This window comes from Triturus cristatus, chromosome 5_2 (assembly GCF_964204655.1).
Source record: "Triturus cristatus chromosome 5_2, aTriCri1.1, whole genome shotgun sequence".
NCBI lineage: Eukaryota > Metazoa > Chordata > Amphibia > Caudata > Salamandridae > Triturus > Triturus cristatus.
Genome location: NC_140588.1, coordinates 43,751,071 through 43,772,427, shown reverse-complemented (window position 1 = coordinate 43,772,427; position 21,357 = coordinate 43,751,071). Strand labels below are relative to the sequence as shown.

Genomic DNA, 21,357 nt, shown 5'->3' with positions numbered 1-21,357 from the left:
ATATATATCAGCATAACTTTTAATGTATCTCTTTTCATAATTATTAATTAAATTATGTCTGTAGAATACTTTTTATACCGGTATCGTATCGGCGAAATAAAGTTTGATTGATGATGATGATGAATTTGTATGTACAAGTAAATATTAATATTTCTAATTTCTAGGACTCTATTACGGAAGAGGTGGTAGAACTAATTCAGCCTTACTTGGACATGGAAGATTATAACCTCGAATCAGCTAAAAAGGTCTGTGGCAATGTGGCTGGGCTGTGCTCCTGGACAGAGGCAATGGCTGAGTTCTACAGCATTAATAAAGAAGTTCTTCCCCTTAAGGTAAGATATGTGCATGCATTCATAGAAATGTGCTTTAATAAGTAGCTTAGTGCAGATTATAAAACCCTTAATTATGAAGTGATGGAGGATGGTTCTAAGGAAGTAATTTTTTTTCATGCTAATTTGAAAATGTATTCATCTCCTTATTTTGCCACATCTGTCTCCTACTCTTCACATAGTAGAATATTAGTTTTGACAGCGGTGTTTTTTATTGGCCCAGATCTGAGGAAACCACTGAATTCTTGTTGGTGTTTCATTTGTGATCAAGAGCAGAGATTGTGATATGAACACATTTCTGTCTTCTTTCTGCTTCTTGATTTTTACAGTGTTACTACTGCCTCATTCTGCTCCCCTATGCTTCAAAATTTAACACTTAACATCGTAATCATTATTTATCACACGCGCATTTTTTTTTATATATGGATAACACACACAAAAAACAAGTCTGCAGCAGTAAGATATGGTAGAACTTTACTGTAATAATAACCTTTCCAGATCCTAGAGGCCTTGGTGCAGACGTAAAGCATAGAAACATGGTAGTAAGATGTACACTTTGATTAAGGGTATACACTTATTTTTTTTTAAGTAAAACAGGTAAGGTCCTACTTCACTGTTGTGGGAAATTTCTACCAATATAGTCTTAATTTAAAGTTATGAAGGTCCTTTTCGATGATAATTGGATGTGAACAGCAAGGTTAGCTTTCTAATAAATTCTACCAGATCTTTACTGAACTATACAATTTATTTGTAAGGGCGACACATGTTTAGTTGTGGATGAGTTGATAAACTCCTTGATACAAATTGGAAGCACTTTGTCACTATTAAAGCCAATTGGTTGTTGTTTTAATTCACTTCAGATTATTTAGACATGCTTTGCACATACAATTATGTAGCTCATAAATACATAGGATGAGAATTATCTAAAGAAATGAAAGATAAAACAACTACTTTAATTCAGGTTTGGAAAAATGAGCCCTCTCGCTGGCCTAAAACTATTATAAATTTGAATCGAGCAAGTAATATGTTGACAGCAATCAATTGACTTTAGTGGGATGCTCTGTAGAATTTTGCCAAATGAAAAACCACATTAATTGCATTGCTGGGTAAAATAATGTCCCTCTGTCTGGAGGTGCTGTTGTGTTTTTGTCCAAACCCAAGATTGTAGAGTGTTATTGCCTATTGATTGCAAATAAGGTATCTGACTTGTCAAATTGAATTGACCACTATTTATATCTTTAAAACACCATTTATGCATTCCTTGAACATTTTAAAGCTATATGGATCTGTTTGGTAATCTGCTTTATTGGACTTCTTTCTTCACTCCAATTGTCCAGCGATTTTTTTCTGTTCATAAAATGTTCTAACAGTTCCTCCTGATCAACACGGTTGGCCTCTGACATGAATTTATTTTGAAGTGTACACAGTCTCAGCAGTTTCACTTGCAGACATACACATATATGTTGAATTAAATGTGTTAAACCTAAACACTAGTGAAAAATAAGTTTGTTAATTGACTTTTGTCACAATCCAGTGTGATGTGCTTTTTAGGAAAGACAAAGGATTGCACCCAACTGCCTTGCCTCTCTTCTGAGCGTAACGTACATGCACATATTGACAGAGCCATCATGTTCGTCCATGAAGGATCAGTGTTTCCTTTGGACAACAAGGATTACAAGATCACTTCACAACAGCAGAGCACGGGGATTTCATTTCTGGAGACTACTCAAAGAAATTGTGTTATCAACGTATTCAGCTCAACGGGTTAAATTGACTGCTTCATGAATAGACCTAAATGTAGTAGGTGGTTACATTAAAGCCCAGAAACAGAACCACTGTATCCTGCTCACATGTAGTCACAGGCTGAAAAATAATACCTATAAGGTAGTTTCACCTCGTTTGATATCTATTTTATTGATAAACGGGTTAAATGGAAGGTAGAAGCGGCATTAAACAGTGTTTTATCAGCAGCTCTGGAGACACCAAGGCACCCACTGAAGCAAGTGAATCCAAGCCCCTCCTAAAGAGTTTGTTGTAGTTTTTCCCTTATGAACTTTTTAAAAACAAATATATGCCAGACAATGTACTTCACAACACAATCTTCCAAATATGCTTGTAAATTAACCATAGCGTTTATTATACAGTACCGAAGAGCATTATCTCTTCCCAGCAGTAAATTAAGTATGTGCCTTTAAGACATGCTGGATAGGCTGAAGTTAACTCATCCCATCCTGCACTGATGCCATCCCTTTATACATAGAAAACCTGTCATTTCTCTGTGTCCTATAGACTATCCCAGCCCAGCCAAAATGATCATATATTAATAAGTAGTGTGTCAAATGCATTGATCTATATACTGTAAAGAGAATTTATAAAGGAAGTTATTAATGTATTCATTTGCACATATTTTAATTCTGCAAACAAAAAGGTGTGATAAATCAGCCAGCAAACATTTGAAATATTAGAGAGCTAAATTAAGCTAATTGTGCACCTCAGATACAATTAGGTAAAGCATACATTTTGCTACATTATCACTCATGCAGAGGAGATGGCGGACAGAACGAACCACAAACGCCCACAGTGGTTGCATACACAAACAATGTTTGCACACTTGATATTAAACCGAAACATCTGGGTACTGAATGTTTGAGAACTGTAGGCGCTGTAATAAAATCAAGCTGCGCTCTAGAATCTGTGATAGTAACAGCTGTTGAAATTATCCTCATAAATTTGAAGAGTGGGCTACTGTACAGGTACCAAAATGTTTCTATAAATAAGGTAGGTCATTGCCGCTTACGCGCCTTCCTGCATTTGCCCAGGTCTGAATGTAAGCTCATCTCGTCTGAAATGGCTCCCATGTAGAGAATGACTGCCTCATTAAGTTTAAACACATCTACCTGAGGGCGCTATTGAATTGAGTAATGGCTTGCATTACAAGAAATTGCACAAATCATGTTGTGGAATTAATTTACTGCTGAAATAAGGGTTTGTGAAATGCACATGCTACTTACAAAACTATTCAGAAAATAAGCACCATGAGTGAAATTCTACATGCTATTATCTCAAAGGTGCATCAGAGCATAATAGTTATATGTCACTTGAAGACAGATCAATTAGAAAAGAGAGGTGCCTTGCAATTAAGAGATTCTCCGTATTATCAATGCAGGCGCACGGCTTCCTATTGCACGTGTTTAGTTTTCACATGGTAGAACTTTGCACAAATGGTGGAAGCGGCATTTGAAAAAACAGATCTTAATCCTGTGCTCGCACACACAGGCTCTGCTTAGGAGGGTATGCTGCACACTGTGGAAAGAGCACACCATTTTACAGGCAGTTCATTTATGGACGCCCTAGCCTGTTCAGTGTTGTGGCATATTCGGTTGTGTTGCTATCCCTGCTGCTTGCCTCATCCTATTGGTCTCCTGACACAAGAATCCTTATCCCTATCCTGTGCAGTTGTAACTTTCCCAGACACCTCATCTATCCGCTCACGGGTCTGCTCCTATTGGGTGGTATGGGAGGCCTTTATAAACCTGAGCATCTCTGGAGCCCAATGGTACTATCCTGTACAGGCATTGATGCTTGAGTATGCTTATGTATTGGGAGCATGGTCAGAGTCAAAGGACATTCTAGAAATTCCATAATTTGCTTAAAGTAAGCTCCCATGCAGATGAGGGAAGGTCCCTATTTTCAGTGTACCGCGGTGTTTTACTACTGGCTGCGCTGTCTGTATTACAGAAGGGAGATGCACTGAGTGTTCTTTGTGCAAGCGGCACAGCTCGGGTAATATGGCTTTGAGGTAGTAGAGCGGGGTACAATTCCTACAGAGACAAAATGTCAAACTGTTGGACATTATTGATCTTCTTACACTTTGGGGGAACAGATAATAGCAATGTAAAAGAATATTTAAAAACTCAATTGTTGGCTATAAATGTATCAATCATATCACGGTTTCTTTGAATTTGAAATATTTATGAACTTTTGAATTTTAAACACTCCAACATTTGTTGAAGAGGCACTGTGTCCTCATTCCAGGAGTGCGTTTTTGACTCATACCATTACCCAGAGCAGTCACAATGACTAGGATCCTACGTCAAGTCAACGCCCTTTCACTTTAGAGTGTGCCCGCACTTGGGTTTGATCCTGAAGATCAAAACCTTGAGGAGGGCATGTAGCCTTGGACTGGTTAAGCACATGTTCCACTTGTATACTTCTTAAGAGCATCAGGAGAAGTCAAACAAAATTAGGTGACTGGGCAGGATTTAACGAGTGCATAAATGTCAGCTTGAGAAGTACAAACATTCCCTTTCCCAGCAACATCCTTCTCATTCCTGTACCTGTTTGTTAGACTCCAAATATTTACAGTAACAGGACAGTTTTCAGTTCCCTCCTGTGTCTATTGTACTCCTGTTGATTCCTCACTAGTGGCCCTACTATGTTCTGTGCCTCTGGGGTTAGTTTTCTCGGGTCTTTGCCTCCCCAGAAATGTATAAGCACTGCTGGGGTAATCTTTGTGTGCCAATCAGACCTCAGGCTGCTGGTCTATTTGTAGAAGTGGATCAGATTGCTCACCTCTGGACACTTTGTGGGCCAAAATAATGCTGTAAAGTTTACATTTTGCTCCACTGAGGAGTAGGTTAGCTGCCCAGTTTTCTGCCAATTGAAGTTGAAGTTGTTTCAGGTTCAGGTGGACAGTGTGCATGTGTTTGCATTAGTTCAGGCACAACAGCACCAAAGGACCGACTAATACCTTAATTCTGGGTAGTGCGAGAAATCCTGATTTGTGCTTAAATGGGATTTTGCACATGGCTGTGCGTTACAGTTTGTGTGGAAACACCACATGTCCAACAAAATGTTCCCATGTACAAATGCTCAGAACCTGGAAAAACATGCAGAAATTGATGCACAAAATGTTTATCCTTCAAATTATGCCTTATTCCAGCCATTCAAATTTGAGCTAGGCGAGTCTCACAGCATGTTTATACACCACACCCTGTGGTATTGGTAATTACTGCCCATTTCACTCACTACTTGAATGGAGCCCTAATTCAGCTTTATCACAGAAGCTGTGCAAGGGAATGGCTTTGGTTAGCATGAAATAAGAAGTGCAACCTCTTTGCTTGTGTTAACTTTGGAAAGAACGCTGGACTTTAATCAGTGTTGGCCCTTATTTTTCTGACTTTATATGCCTGTTTGTGGACTACCACTTGGCTGATGGTCATTCAAATGGTAGCTGTCTGCCTTGGCCTGTTTTCCATCCATCAATGGAAAAACTTCTTAGGCACAATGTAAGTTATCTTCCCAGATGCTTGCGCACGGTATACTGAACTATAATCTCAGCCTGGAGGAAGTACACCACAGCGGTTTCTCAACATGTCTAAGCATATGCAGAAGACTGAATAAGGTAATGTTAGCTACATAGCATGTGTACGTGTTGTAAATCACTGGGGATCTGGCTTACACTTGAGGGATCCCACATTGTATCTCTTGATTATTTAAGAGGTCAGGCATAGTCTTAGTTGTTGAGTGTGTGTGTCGCTGTAGGAAGCTTAACAACCCACCATAATACTGGCAGCTCTTGCTGCAGGGTACTTTGTCATGAATTTGGCTTGTTTGTGGAAGGTGATGGCAGGAGCAGTGGTTTAGACTGAAGGTTGGTTGATACCCTGAATAATGGTATTTTGTATGTGCTTGGGTCACATGAGAATGGCATGATCAGGCTCCACTACTCAACCCATGGAGCTGCCCAGAGCCACGGCACATGGTCCAATTGGCCAGTCCTCCAGGAGCTTCAGAATAGGAGGGTGTAGATAGGTGGGTGCTGGGTATTATTTCTAATGCTGAGAGCCCACAAAGAAATGTGTGATTCAGATAAGAGGAAGATTTGTATTGATGGAAAACTAAGAATGGATACAAATAATTAGGAGCAGGTATGCTACCCGAAAGGGAAATCCGTTTGTTGCAGGGCTACTGGGTCTACTGGGGAGCGGGCATGGACTCATGACAGGGCTTATTTTAGGATTTCTGGGGCCCTGGGCAGAAAGAGAATGTTGGAGGCCCCTCTAAATTGCACAGACATGACACATTCAGGGCTGTTTTCATCTGAATAGATGCCCCTGCTCCTGAAGCTGCAGCCCCTCCCTCTCAGTCACCTACAAGCAACTCTTAACAGCTCCTCAAGGGCTAAAGGTGTGAGGGTTGCCATCCTGCTGTGCCTCTGCATGGGTGCGGGGGTAGAGGCCTAATTGTCAAGAAACATGAGGAATGTGTCTTTTGCAACTGGTAATGGGGGCCCCCCCTCCATTGGGGTTCCCCTTGCTACAGCATAGAAGTGAGGCTAGGGGAGGGGGGCCTCCTAAGGTGGTGCACTTGCATGGTGTCACCTTTCACGACGAAGTCTGACTGTTGCATTGGTGCGGGGCCCCACGTTGGAGGGCTGACTACGGGGGCTCTGGGCAGCTGCCCACACTGCCCATGCCTAGCGCCGGCCCTGAATGGCGGGGTCAGAGAGGTCTATTGCTAGACTAGAGGGAAAAGGGGGCAAGGGACTGAAAAGACCACGTCTGAAATATTTATCATTCTAATGATTTATCATTGCCTAAATTAGTCGAGTTGCAAAAGTTCTGTCATGACATGCTGCCCTTTTAAATCTATAGACTATATTTTTCTATTATTAACTTTTACAATACTCGTCGATTGTGGCATTGTCTATGCTGGACCTATCCCGTCCTTTTGATTCCAAATATATTTTTTCATGTGCCTTGTACAGGCGAATCTGGCATTGCAAGGGGCAAAGCTGGCAGTTGCCCAAGAAGAGCTGAACAATGCCCAGAGCCAGCTGGATGCCAAGCAGCGAGAGTTGGATGACGTGCAGGCCATGTACGATGCCGCGATGAGGGAGAAGCAGACGCTGCTTGATGACGCAGAGGTGTGCCGCCGCAAGATGATTAATGCCACTGCTCTGATCGAAGGATTGGGGGGAGAGAAGGTAATATGGACGGTCACACAGACCAGGGTTTCCTAGTGAAGCATGCGGCCTGTGAGTCATGTCTTCTATGAAATTTTTTTTTTTTGCCGTGTTGTTGGTGGACATATAGAGAGATTGGGTCTTTTTGGTAACCAAAATGACATTTCAATTAAAATAATATCTGCGACCGCCTAACCCCACTGAAGCTTCCACGAAATGAATAAATGCTGCCGGTTGCCTCGCTGTAGTTTAATGCTCCTTCACTATTGATTTTTCCGCTGCTGTAGATAGGTAAACGTTTTAGTCACAGTATTGCTCAATCTTTTTCTCCAGCACACTTACCCGCTGAATACTATGACTCAAACCCCCGACATATCCGCTTTCAAAGAAAGGGACTAAGCAGTGACCATCAGAAACAAACTGTAGAGTTTACATCAACCAAATTGTAATTTGTATACATTGTATGAGAAATATTAGAAAACCGCTCCCAAATGTTCCTCAGACCTAATAGAGATTGCTCCGTTTGCGAATACATTAGGTTTAGTCCTGTATTGGATACATCTTTTGTGCACTGACTGTACTCAGTCAGTCAGTCAAAATACTCTTTATTCGATTTGTTAAAATCATAAAAGACATAGAAATTACATACATACAACATACAACATGAAAACACTCAATTATATGTCTAAAAATCAGTACAATAAAAAACATTATCAATTAGTGCAAGACAATTAATTATGTTAAAATCCACATAAAAACATAATTGATTAAAATAACTGTACTCTTTAAATCTCAGACGTTCAGTTAAGTATCACAGTAATTAGGTAATTTTTGTAACCAGTACTGCCACCTAGGCACGTGCGACACCATTAGTCATTCCTTGTTTTTAGATCTCGCCTAGCTATTGTGTTGACGCAATCGCTATGCGAGACTCTAGTAAGAGGGGCATTTCAAAGTGCTCCCAAAAGTGGATTGCATGGCGAGCACGTGCACAATCACGTGCATCGTGCCGCCATGCAATCCGTTTGGGGAAGCGCTTCAGCCCACTGGCGCGTGCACGTGTAGCCACAGCCTCGGCATCATACTTCAAAGGGTCCGCTCCCCCGCCTGGAATGCGCTCCCCCGCCCCCGCCACAGCATGCCGAGAGATTGTTTCCTCATGGCGCCTCTCACAACTGTCCCTCCCCCTACCACAGGGCTAGTCTCACGGACGATTTCACTTTCATGCCCGTGTTCTCTTTGCCTTTCAGCACACAGCCCGCCCTCCCCCCTCCGTGTTTTCTTGCAGCTTTGCCCAGATCTGAGTCTCAAACAACCAAAATAATAAGTTTGCCCTGCACGCTTTCTGCGCTTACAAAGTTAACATATGCCGCGCTCATTCCCTTTTCATCCTTCTAAGGTTGATATCATTAGCTCCATTAATTCTGCGTCTAAGGATTTAAATAACCATATGTTTTCTTGCAACTTTAGGCACTTCACACACACAGCCCCACTGCTCACACACACAGGCATCAAGGCAGCAACAGAATGCTCTGAGCCCCACCAGTGTTTGCCACACACACATGCCACTCGCATCTCGTGTTTTCTTCCAGCTTTGGACCATGTTCTCTTTGCCTTTCAGCACTCAGCTTCCCCGTAACCACCATTTATCTAACATCCTGCCACACTCATTCCATTTTCATCCTCGCTTTCACTTTCATGCCCGTGTTCTCTTTGCCTTTCAGCACACAGCTTCTCCGTAGCCACAATTTAACGACCATCCTGCCGTAAACACCATTTAACTGCCATCCTTTTAGTTAAAATAAAAGAATTGGCTCTAAGGGTTTAAGGAACCATAGAAATACAAGGCAAGGCAACATACACTCCGAATGCCACTCAGAGCCACATAATTACATGCCACATAACTACAATGCACTCAATACAACAGACACTCCAAAAACCAATCAGTGCCACATAGTTACACACCACATAATTACACAGCGCTCAATGCCACATACACATCAAATACCACTCAGCGCCACATAATTACACACCATATAATTACACTACACTCAATACCACATGCACTCCAAATAACACTCAGTGCTAATTAATTACAATGCAAACAATGCAAGATACACTCAAAATAACACTCAATGCCACATAATTACACGCCACTAAAATCAACATACACTCCACACAAAACCACTCAGTGCCACATAATTATATTCTACATAATTACACTCTATCTATCTATCACCCTCTATCTATCTATCTATCTATCTATCTATCTATCTATCTATCTATCTATCTATCTATCTATCTATCTATCTATCTATCTATCTATCTATCTATCTATCTATCTATCTATCTATCTATCTATCTATCTATCGGACTATTGCACTCTATCTATCTATCTATCGCATCACCACAGCATCACTTAGCACCAGCACAGCATCACTCAAGGGCACCACTACATCACTATGCGCTACCACAGCATCAATTAATGCCACAGCATCACTCGACACCACCACAACATCACTCACTGCCACCACAGTATCAATCTGTACAACCATTCAACAACAACTGGCTCTAATAAGTTCTCTCAATACTTAGGCTTTATTACAAATGGCACAAAAAATGATAATATTTAACTTCTGTTCTTGGATTTTAGGCGCAATTAAATACACTAAACATAATCTTCACAAGAGCTATTAACAAAAGTTTAAACGATTGCCATTATAATTTACATTAACTTTTATTAAAGTATTAATTATTTGCAAAAATTAAAAAGCCATTGTTATTTGTAATATCAATACATCTAAGTCACGTAAATACAACACATATTGCATTACAAATGCTATAGGTGTCACATTTGCAACAGTTAAAACTATTGACATTGTACATGAGAAAGCTAGTAATTTCAATATTTTCAATACCGACACATAAATGAAAAAATAGTCAATTTACAATACAAAAAGCTCAAACTTTCCTAATGCTAGACCTTTTGCATTGCAAATGCTTGTATACTCAGCAGCGCTTTACAAGGTGAAATTTTATATTCCATTCTTGCAGTGTGACAAGTGAAAGTATAAGTTTCAAATGCATCATAGCACTGGTATAATGCAGTTCTAAATGAAGGCATCACATGATATGGGGCCACACAGCAACACTGACGTGCGTCGAATTCTTATACCAGTGTTTATGTAAAATATTGACTTGTCAAGGTCAATTAAATGGGCAAGCAAGTTATGTTCTGTCATCCACATTTTTCTGATAGAAACTTCTAGCCGCAGAATCCTCTCCTTTTGAATAATTTACAAGCATTAGACTGGATTTGGAAACTTTTCCATTGTACCTCTGCGCACCTCTGTGTCTGGAGGGTGACACCATGCAGGTCCGCACTGACGCTTTACGCTCCAAAAATGACGTGTTGTGCCTATACAAGTGCCTCTCCCTCACGCTGACATCAGTTTCTTTCTTTGTGTGCCACAAGATGTCTCTTCCTCTCGTCTCTCAGAGACACTTTTACTATGATTTTCGACACATTTTCCAGTCTGCAAGGGATGTCACTTCTAAAGCGACAGGTTTTAAGCCCTGTATGTCTGTGACGATCCCCACTAGGTGTGCCTGTGGTGTCTGGGGTCAAGGTACAACTCCAAGAGTTGTGGAGACTGTATGTCGATGAAACTGCACATTGTGAATAATAAGAAGCCATAGCCTCAGGACCACTCCAAGTCCAAGTCTTGAAGCCCCGTTTTTTCATTCTGCACTCTTCAGCTGTCACGGGGTAGGGCCATTGCTCGACCTCAACCTATAAATGGCTTTACAATCGCTCAAAAAATTGAATCTTCAAAAAATCTGTAAAAGAACTGTCTCAGACAGTCTTTAAACTGACCAGTATCGCCAGCAATAACATGGTAGAGAGGAGTGAATCCTTTTGCAATTCTCTCGCACACTTTTTTCAAAATAAAGTCAAACAGGTCTTTAACAGGCATTGGCGGCTCTTCGAGGGAGTGCTGCGGGGCGGTGGGGTGGGGGAGGGGCAGGGCGGTGGGTAGTAAACATACGGCCGAACGGAGTTAAGTAAATAAATAAATAAATAAAATGAATTACATTCCGCGCGCTGCAACGCTAATGCAAGCAATACCGAAATTACATTGGCTACTAATCAACCAATGGATCATTTTCAATGCCCTATGTATCGCTCATGAAGTGCTTTATGATATGGGCCCAGACCATCTGAAAGGCAGCTTTAAATGGTACTGCCCAAGTAGACACTGGGCTCCACTGGGACCAAAAATTTCATAGTCGCCAAACTCAAACGCTCCCACTGAGGAGGGAGAAGCGTTGTCATTTGTATGGCTAAAGTGTGGAAAACTCTAATTCTGAAATCAAATCCATGACCAATCTGCTATTCTACAGAGAAGCGCTAAAAACCTGGCTATTTGGCAATCAACAAGGGCTTCTCTCGGTCTCTCTAACAGTGGCAGCCCCAAGACACTTTCTGACTGTAGGGTTTTTAGTGATCTAGGAAGTGTGGCGCTCTGCCGAGTATGCCTACAGTGTTTTGTGGTGTATGGTAAGTACGGTGCAGCCGGGTTAGGGAAAACACCCTATAACCCCTGTATGTGTGTAGGAGAGATCCTGCACAAAACTAAAGAACCAAAGTCCTGGACACACGTTTTGTGATTATAAGATAAAAGTTCTTTCGATCATATGAACTGGAAGAAATGTCATTGAGGTTCAAATGCGTAAGATCTTTGTCTTTAATGTTTGTTACACCAAAAAGCAACCAGCCAACACATGTTTTGTCACAATGGGAGATTGTCCCATGACTTCTTCAGGGCTGTACTTTGCAACATGGAATATTTGTGATTGCTCCGCTGGTGATAATTCCGACCCGGCTGGTCAATGGAGAAAATTATTTGTTGAATCCGTGAATATTTAAAAAATGAGTTTTCAGGGGAATCACCCAATTTGTGGTGATCCTACGTCTGACCGTGCCGTAAGTTACAGGGAGGGTGAGTAAACCGCTCGGATAGTAGATTTCTAGCAGGTGCGCTGAGTATTCTCATGGCAACGGTACCCATCTCTGTTCCGGGTATGGAATGGGAGAAGCTTTGTCATCTGTATGGCTAAAGTGCAGAATACTCTAACTCTGAATTCAAATCCATGACCAATCTGCTATTCTACAGAAAAACGCAAAAAACCTGGCTATTTGGCAATCAGTAAGGGCTTCTCTCGATCTCTCTAACAGTGGCAACGCCAATACACCTCTGGGTATTTGCACACTTTAAAAGTATATAGAACATAACATTACATAACAAGGCTTGATCCCATTCCTACTCCCAATTCCTGCGTTGCTTAGAGGCTGGTCAGCTCAATGCTCCAAATCCTCAGGTAAGATCAAGAAGCATAAGAAGTAGAAGAGGAGTTCTGATCCCTCTCACCATTTTTACTCCCCTGACGAAGCATGTAGGTGGAGCCAAGAGTCCCATTCCCACTTGCAAAGTCGGTCAGCTTCGGAGCCAATTCCACAGCGGGTTTCAGCACAACCGGAATTCCTGGGGCCTTCAGCCATGCAGCACCAGATGAAAGAGTACAACTCAGCTATGCTCCAGCTCTTCGGATCTCTGGCGACTCCCTCTGGTGTACCTTCAGGTCACAATGAGCTAAGAGCCTCTCCTCCCGGATTACAGCAGACTGCTTCACCCTTGGCTCCAGCAGGACCCGCCGAGGCGTTTCTGCTTTTGGCTCCAGTACTAATGCTACCCACGGCTCCCACTACCATGCTAGGTCCAGTTACAGCAATGCCAATGCTGACTTTGCCACCATGACAGCTGCCTCCCATTGTCTTTTCTGAAGCCGAACACCAGGTTGACTTTTACCAACATCACAACCAAATCATACTGAGGTCTCAGGATTGGCTTTACCACAAGGCAGACAACATTCTGTATGCTCCCTTTTTGGGGTGGATTCTGATAATGATGGTAACCAGTCTCATGAGATTGCTCAGCCCTATATAGATTATAATTTGTATGTGGACTTGCAAGATGCTAGTGGGCTTGATATCTCCCAGGAATCAGCCATTTTCTCTCCTCCAGGACCTGCCAATGAAGAATAGGACTACTATGCCATGGTTATGCATTGTAAAGGGATCACTGATAGAATATTGGAAACAGAAATATAGTGTTGGCAGAGTATCATGTTAAAAATATCGAGGACAAAATATCAAGAACGTAAGTGCAAATAGGTGAGTATAGATTTACTATCCTTAACTCCACATCTATGTACCTTGAAGATATATATATTGTCAAGGTACAAATGTGTGGAGTTATATATAGTAAAACTTTGCTTACCTATAGAAACTTAGCTTCACAATATTTTTGTCCTTGATCTTCTTAACATGATATTTTGTCCACCTGATATATTTTCTCCAACATTTTGTCTAAACACTATGGTAAAGTATACAAAAAAGTCATGAATGGAATGCTTAAATTAATCTCAAGCACTGATAACTACTCGGGCTGTATCCAAGCCCATAATTATTTTGCACACCATGCCACCTTGAATTGGACCCAGCCATATGCAAATGTTTGTCAACCCTGCTCCAATGGGAACAGTCCAGCTCGAACTACCAGGACAGGTCCTCCCGAAACAGAACACAAGCAACCTAAGAGCAGTTCCTCCCCGGTTAGGCCTCATCAGCCTGCCCATACTCCTTCTGATCCTCTCCTCCCATTCAATGCGTCCTTGACAGATACCTCCCTAGAGGCTTGGACTGGTCCTCCAGGTTGTGTCAGATTGCCAGATGCCACCGCCCTGCTCTGGGCGACCCCTCTCTAAAGAGTCTTGTGGTGCAGGATTCAACTACCTGGACCAACCCCAACAAGTTCCTGATCACTCCACGGGATAGGGAATCCAAGTGAATGGAGATGTTTGGGAAGAAGTTATTCTCCTCGGCAACTTTGACTGTCCATTCATTTAATGCCTCTGGTTTGCTAAGCCGCTACACACATGCCCTTTTGGACTCTAAGGAACAAGTCCTCTTTGGTGTTCCGGAAGACCTTTGTCCTGTTCTTTCACAGGCAATTAAGAATGGTCATGATTCAGCCAAGTTCATGATTCGTTGTGGCTTGGACACCACCCACTCTGTGGGCGGGCCATAGTAACAGGTGTCGCCATTCACCGCCATGCTTGGCTACAGTCCACTAGGTTCTCAGGCGATGCCCAGTCCCCACTGATGGACATGCAATTCTTTAATACTGGCTTGTTTGGGAACAAGGTTGGCTCAGCCCTTTCACTTTTTTTGTGGAGTAGGGCTATCGCTTGCTCTCTGGGCCTTTCTACCCAGCCTTTGCAGCAACAGCAATTCCACTATTCCTTTTGTGGGTTTGGATGAGGCATTCCCTAACTCCAGCCTAGCTCAGCCTGATCTGCCCTCTTTATTTAAATCACCTGTTGTGTTGTGTTGTGTTGCGTTTTTTGAAAGGGCTGCAATTTATGTTTCCCACTTCTCCTTTTGTGATGTCCCAGTGGGACCTCAACTTCGTCCTTACCCGTGTGATGTATACCCCATTTGAGCCACTCCACAGTTGTCCCTTGTGCCTCCTTACTATCAAACCGGTGTTCCTCATTACCATTACTTCTTCACAGCGGGTGAGTGAGCTCCAAGCAATATGTGTTCATCCACCATACACCACCTACTTCCCTGACAAGTTTGTTCCGCGTACTACGGCATTATTTCTCTTGAATGTTGTGACGCCATTCCACTTTGCCGAAAAGCCACCCTCGCTTCCATTCTATTGTTCACCTTACCCCTCTGAGGAGGAGGAAAGGCTCTATTGCTTGAGCCCTAAGAGGGTGCTAATCTTTTACATTGACCTCACCAAAGACCATCGGGTGAATCCTCAATTGTGGGGTTCGTCAAAGCAAAAAAAGGCAAGGCCAGGCAGAAGTATACCATCTCCTAATGGACCGTGCTCTGCATTAAAATCTGCTATGCACTGATGAAGAGGCAGCCTCCAGAAGGACTGTGTGCCCATTCCACCAGGGCCAAAGCTGTTACCATGGCGTTAATATGTGAAGTCCCTGTCCTAGACATATGCCAGACAGCTATGTGGCATCGCTTGGTATGTTCAAGAAGCCCTAATGTCTGGACAACTGTTATAAATGGGGGTCTCTAGTTGGCAATGGTTTGCACCTTTGTCAAAGTAGGGACCTTTGCTTCTAGTCAAGGTAAGGGAGTTTATCCCTTAGACAACCCTTGCTTACCCCCTTGGTAGCTTGGCACGTGCAGGCAGGCTTATCTCAGAGGCAATGTGTAAAGCATTTGTGCACACATACAGTAACATAGCGAAAACACTATAAATGGACACCACACCAGTTTAAAAAAATAGGAAATCTTTATCTAAACCAAATAAGATCAGAACGACAAAAATCCACCATACATTTATCAGAATATGACTTTTGAAAGGTACAAAACAGTTCTGTCCATAGCAAACTATGAATGTGTCACTTTCAACACAAAGTACCTGCGATGCGCCAAAAATCACAAGCAAACACATCCGCAGGGAAGGTGATGCGTCGGTTCCTTACATGCAGGGAAGGTGATGCGTTGGTTCCTTGCTCCAGTGACGACTGCTTTGGTTCCTTACTGCCAACCCGGGGAGGTGATGCATCCGTTCCTTACTGTAGAGGAGGTGATGCATCAGTTTCTTACTGTGTGGGAGGTGCTGTGTCGGTTTCTTACTGTGGCCCTGGCATGGTAGATTTGGCGCCCAGGTGCAATGCGTTGTGCACTGGAGGTGAGGAGTTGCTTTGCAAGACTTCGCGTCATCTGACGTCGGTGCTAGGGCCTGCAAGGGGAGGCTTCGCAGGGCTTTGCGTCGTCCAGCTGCGGTTGCGAGAAGCACACAGCTGTGCGGCAGGACTCGGCATGGCTTCGCGTCATCAGTTCCGAGGAGTGCGCAGCTGTGTGGCAGGACTCAGTGAGGCTTCGCGTCGTCCTGTGTCTGTTTCGAGGAGTGCATAGCTGTGTGGTGGGACTCGGCGGGGCTTTGCGAGGCTTCACACTGCTTTGCTCTAGTTCTTACTGAAATCAGCTGTAAAACACACTTCTGAGGCCCTTTGACTGGAGGGAGGCACCTCAGACAAGGGTAGGACTCACAGATGGCAGAGTCCAGCAGCACCAGCAGAGTTACAGGAAGTCTTTTGTGTCCCTGAGACTTCTTAACAGGAGGCTAGCATACGTAAGCCCTTGGAGAAACTTCACAAGCAGGATACACAGCAAAGTCCAGTACTTTGTCCTCTCCTTGGCAGAAGCAGCCACTGCAGGCCAACCCATAAAAACATCCACACAGGATTGGGGCAGTACTCCTCCTTCAGCTTCTCCAGCTAATCTCCTTGGCAGCGGTTCCTCTTGAGTCCAGAAGTATTCTAAAGTTCTGGGTCCCAATATTTATGTCACATTTTCCTTTGTTCTCTTGTGGCAAAATATATCTCAGCTCATCTGACTGAACCTTTTGTGTGGTTCTGGAATTTCTAATGACTTATTGTTTATGGTTGCTTGGTTGTTTGCGTTTAATAGAAATTAGTTGAATATTTAGTTTTGTAATAGTCCGTGTTGGTTAATATGAAAGTCAAATGCATTAATTTGGCTATGTTATATATGTGGCTGGATGGTCTGATGGACTTTGCAATTTTTTGTTGAGCTGGATGGTAATGGCCTGTTAACCACTGTCGTCCTTGATTGATGGCCAGGTGTACTCTTCTGAATATGAGACGGGGTGGGCGGAGCTCGCAGGGTTTTAATATGCAGAATCCTGCAGAGTTGCATTAAACTCCACGAGATTCTGAAGCGTTCCACCCACTCCATCCATAACTAGTGGATTTTGTGCTAACTCATATGTTAAAATGACCTTCTGTAAGCTGCATGGCTAACAATTCAAAGCCATGTCTTCAGCGGCTTGCCCTGTGCACTCTTCTCATAGTTCATAAGTTATTGCTTTTGTTTTAATAAAACCTATCCAGCCTTTAGTGTGGCTGATTCCTTTGGAATTGTTCCAATTTGTCTGAGGCTATGATCATGTGCTAGTTTTCTGCTTCGCAGAGGGCATTTCCTCCGCATTCAACTGTTTTTGCCTTTGCCACGGGAATGGTGGCATTGGGAAAGAAGCTTATTCCGCCACTGCCACTTTGGGATCAGTAGTTGTTTCTAGGGCGTTCTTTATAAGCTGTGGTTATGATCTCATTGAAGGATTTTTTAAGTGCTTTTTGTGGCATTTATAAGGCCTGATGGGTTTTTGTTTTTGCCTTTTATGCACTGTTATTGTTCCTTTTGGCCACGAGGCAGACATTGCTTTCCCTGGGATTCAGTTTCGGCATAGTGATCTTGAATGCTGATCTTGAATGCTGCACATGCCGGTTGTCACTATAGCACTTATTGGATTAGATAGTCATACATTGGTGGGAAGAGGGAGCCACTTGCATAACTCTCCTTCTGGGCTGAAGGAGGGGCAAGCAGCTGCAGACTCAGAGTTGCATTTAAAATGCTATTGCTCATAGGAAGAGGGTTAATCCTGCCCCCATAATTCCCTACAGCAAAAATGTAGCCCTCTCCCCGAGTGACAGTCCAATGCAAAGTATGCTTATCTTGCCGAACCAGATGGCCGGTTTGGATCAATGCACAGAATTAGGAAAACAGTTGTACATGCTCCCAGAAAGCATGATGCATAATTATTTATTTTTTGATTTTACACATGGCTACATGTGATGCTGAAGTTGAATGGGAAAGGATAATTAGATTGCCAGGAAGACTTCTGTACTGTAATACACTCCGCCAACAGTGATATTAATAAGTGGCGGTGGGTGCCGATGAATTTATAGTGTAAAGCCTCAATGGTTGGGTAGGCTTTGTGTTCTATAAATACAAGGATGACTTAGTGTGTGGAAATTAAAGAAGCACTGCAGTGGAAAAGCACTAAATTATACTCTGTAAAGTACGTCTTGTTTGCAAAGGACACATTGTTCACCTCAGGAATGTATGAGGAATAGATTGCACTTTTCTCTGACTCTGTGAGGGTTGTTTTGGGGTACCCTCAACATCCCGCATCGCCCTCCCTTCATCATACATTGGTTCTCTCCGCTGGGCTGGCCATAGGTGGAGTGTATAAGGAGGAAACCCTTCATATGTGGAGAGGCTATACCAGCCTGGGTAAGGCACTCAGATTCCCCCTGGCGGTGCAGAATATGACGATTTCGCAGCAGCTAGACTATCTACTCGGGTAGCTTTGTGTCCTACAGTAGTATTTACAAGTGTTCCCTGCTCGTGCATAGTGTACCAGCATCATCTGTTTTATTGCTATACTTTGTTTGGGTCTCTCCCTCTGACCACGTACACCAGTGAAGAAAGACTCACACTTATCTCCCGCTGCTCCCCGTACCTCTTCGCTGTGTCCATCGGGGGTGGCGCTCCTCTTTGAGACACGTCGGGACTCTAGCCAGCCGAGCTCATGCTGGCTTTGGCAAGAAAGTGAAACCTCGCCGAGCGACTTAGGGCAGTCCGCAGCCTAAAAAAGCCTTCCTGCAGTAGCAGGCAGCGGAAGTGCTGCTCTGGGGGCTGGAGTCCTGCAAGCCCTTCAGGCAGAATGAAAAACCTGTACACCAACCACAAGCCCCAGAAGCAATTGGAACAGCAGGCTCTTCCAGAAGACCAAGACTAGAGCACAGAGCTGCAAGTTCTGGGATTATACTTTACCAGCCTGCCGCTTTGCGACCAGCGCGCATGTTAAAATACCTTTGCTTATTCTAATTGGGAGAGTTTTTGCTAATCTCCTCAGTCCAAGCAGAGCACGGAGTGGCAAAACTCTGCAAACTCTGCCAGCAGAGGGGAGTTTACCGCCCCACCTTAAATATGAAGTTATGTTATGTTTTAAGATGCTTATGTATGAATGATTCTAAGATGTATATTCATGTGGTGTTGGGAGTGCGGTTGAGTTGGCACCCTTTGTTTGCTTCACAATGTTCATGCTGTGTTGTATGCATTGAGGTGCCATGAGGTCTCTTTGAGGAATGTAAATTATAGTGTCATTGAAAATGTTTAGCTTAGCAAATCTTGAGAGAAGCCATTGGTTTTAACATATATTGATAGCTCTGGAAAAACATAATGGACAACCTCTGGTGACATTTTTGATTACCAAAAGTGTATTGCCAAAAAATGTTTTTGGGTGTTTGCATTATGTGTCAGCAGTCAATGTGCCAAACACTTCTGACTTCTGCTCATTTTCGCAAAAAAGATAATATTGGTAAACATTTATTTGCCAATAGTGGTTTGCTTTCCTTTGCTGGTCTAGTCAGGGCTACTCTTGACAGCTCTGCCCCCCCTGACAAAGTTGGTCTTTCATTGGTCTCTGTGAATTCTACTCACGATTTGTACCAGTTGATGCTTCTAAAGTGCAACCCCTCCCCAGCATGTTGAAGAAGAGTGTTTCTTTCGTCTGAGATGTTCATTTTTCAAAAAGTTGCCGAATGGATCAAAACCCAACTGATTGGCCCGAATATTTTCAAACCCTTCGATCCTAATGTTTTGTGAACCATCACTGTTGATGGCAGTGGTGTTGGGCTAGTTGCCATTCTCACTCAGACTAAAGCTGGAACAGAGAATACTTTGGGATATACCTCTAGAGCAGAGTTCTTCAAATTGTGAGACGCGCCCCCCCTGGGGGGCCGTGGCAGCATTCCCAGGGAGGGCATATGCCTCTTGAAGTACTTGCATATGAGGAAGGCCTGGAAGCACAAATGTATTCACTTGCCTTTGACGCGTTTCCAGGCAATATTGATTTGCATACAGCAGCTGAAGGGCTTTACCAGAGAGTATAAACTGTGATCCTGGATGCCATGAGGCTGGAGGTGGGGAGGGGGGCAGTCAGTGGTGTGACAGGCTCAAGGATGTTGCCAAAAAGTGCAATATATTCTGTAACAGGTTTATTTTTCTAACTTTCTGGTAACTGCATACAAAAATATGGGCACACTTTAAATAGAAAATAAACGCAATTTTACTACAAAACCTCAGTTGCCTAAAGCAATCAAGGCAAATGTGTGTTTGTGGCCAGAAAGCAGCACCAACAGAAGTATGCAGCAGGAAAGGACCAAAGGTATGCGGCAGGGTTAAATAAATTAGGTTTTAAGAAAATGCAAATAATACGACTTAATGTGGCACATTTTATGATAGTATTTCATTATGTTTCCATTTGTACACATGTGAATACTGTCTGGGCAAATAGTTCACTTCATTATTACCAATTTACCCCCGAAATACACCAAAGAGCAACTGAGAGGTGCCTAATCAACTTTTGCGAAGGGCTGTCCACTGCGTGGCAACATGTCACTACATTTTTAATACCTTTTAATCCGTTTGAGCTAGAAACATATTTATTTTGTTAACATTTGCAGATTATGCAGCAGATGACTGGTTAAGAGACAAATGCTACAAAATCCATAACTATACGGAAAATGCTGCAGAATTGCAGAATGTCAGTGGTCCTGCCAGAAAATCACAAAAGTGAATCCTAGTTGGCGCAGTAGGGATTAGTGGCATGTGTATATATGTGCTAAAAGGTCACAGCTTGTGACAGAAAACACTGAAAATATGTGAGCCATCATTTTCATCCATATATTTTAGTAAAAAGTAATCAGAAACATCTGAAAACATTTTGATGAGTGTTCGTTGAAAAGATGCACTCAAGAACTCAACTGGTGACACCCTCACATTGCAAACACAATAAGATGAAGGACGGAGCTCTGAAACTTTTCAGACACTCGGCCCCAGTCACATTAGATCTGGGTTGAATCTATCATTGTTCTTTTGCTCAGTTTGTCATCCTAGTTCAGACCCAGTTATATGCAAATCTGTGTTGACCCAGTTCCTCATGGGAACAGTCCAGCCCGAACTGCCAATCCAGGCCTTCCCTGGACCGGAAACAAACATCCTGGGACAGGGTTTGGGGTAATACCCCTCATTAGCCAGGCTAGCTTTAATCCAGTGGCAAAGTGAGCAAGGGACCCACGTCTGGGCATCCC

The 21,357-nt window shown here is 42.9% G+C and overlaps 1 protein-coding gene across 1 annotated transcript in view; it reads left to right on the top strand.

The window, feature by feature from the left end:
* Positions 1-21,357, top strand: part of LOC146822633 (dynein axonemal heavy chain 5-like) — a 971,002-nt gene that overhangs the window by 625,354 nt on the left and 324,291 nt on the right. The window contains exons 59-60 of the mRNA XM_085606815.1: positions 165-332; positions 7,099-7,317. Of these exons, the coding sequence (XP_085462941.1) occupies positions 165-332; positions 7,099-7,317 (387 nt within the window). The remainder of the gene's footprint in view (positions 1-164; positions 333-7,098; positions 7,318-21,357) is intronic.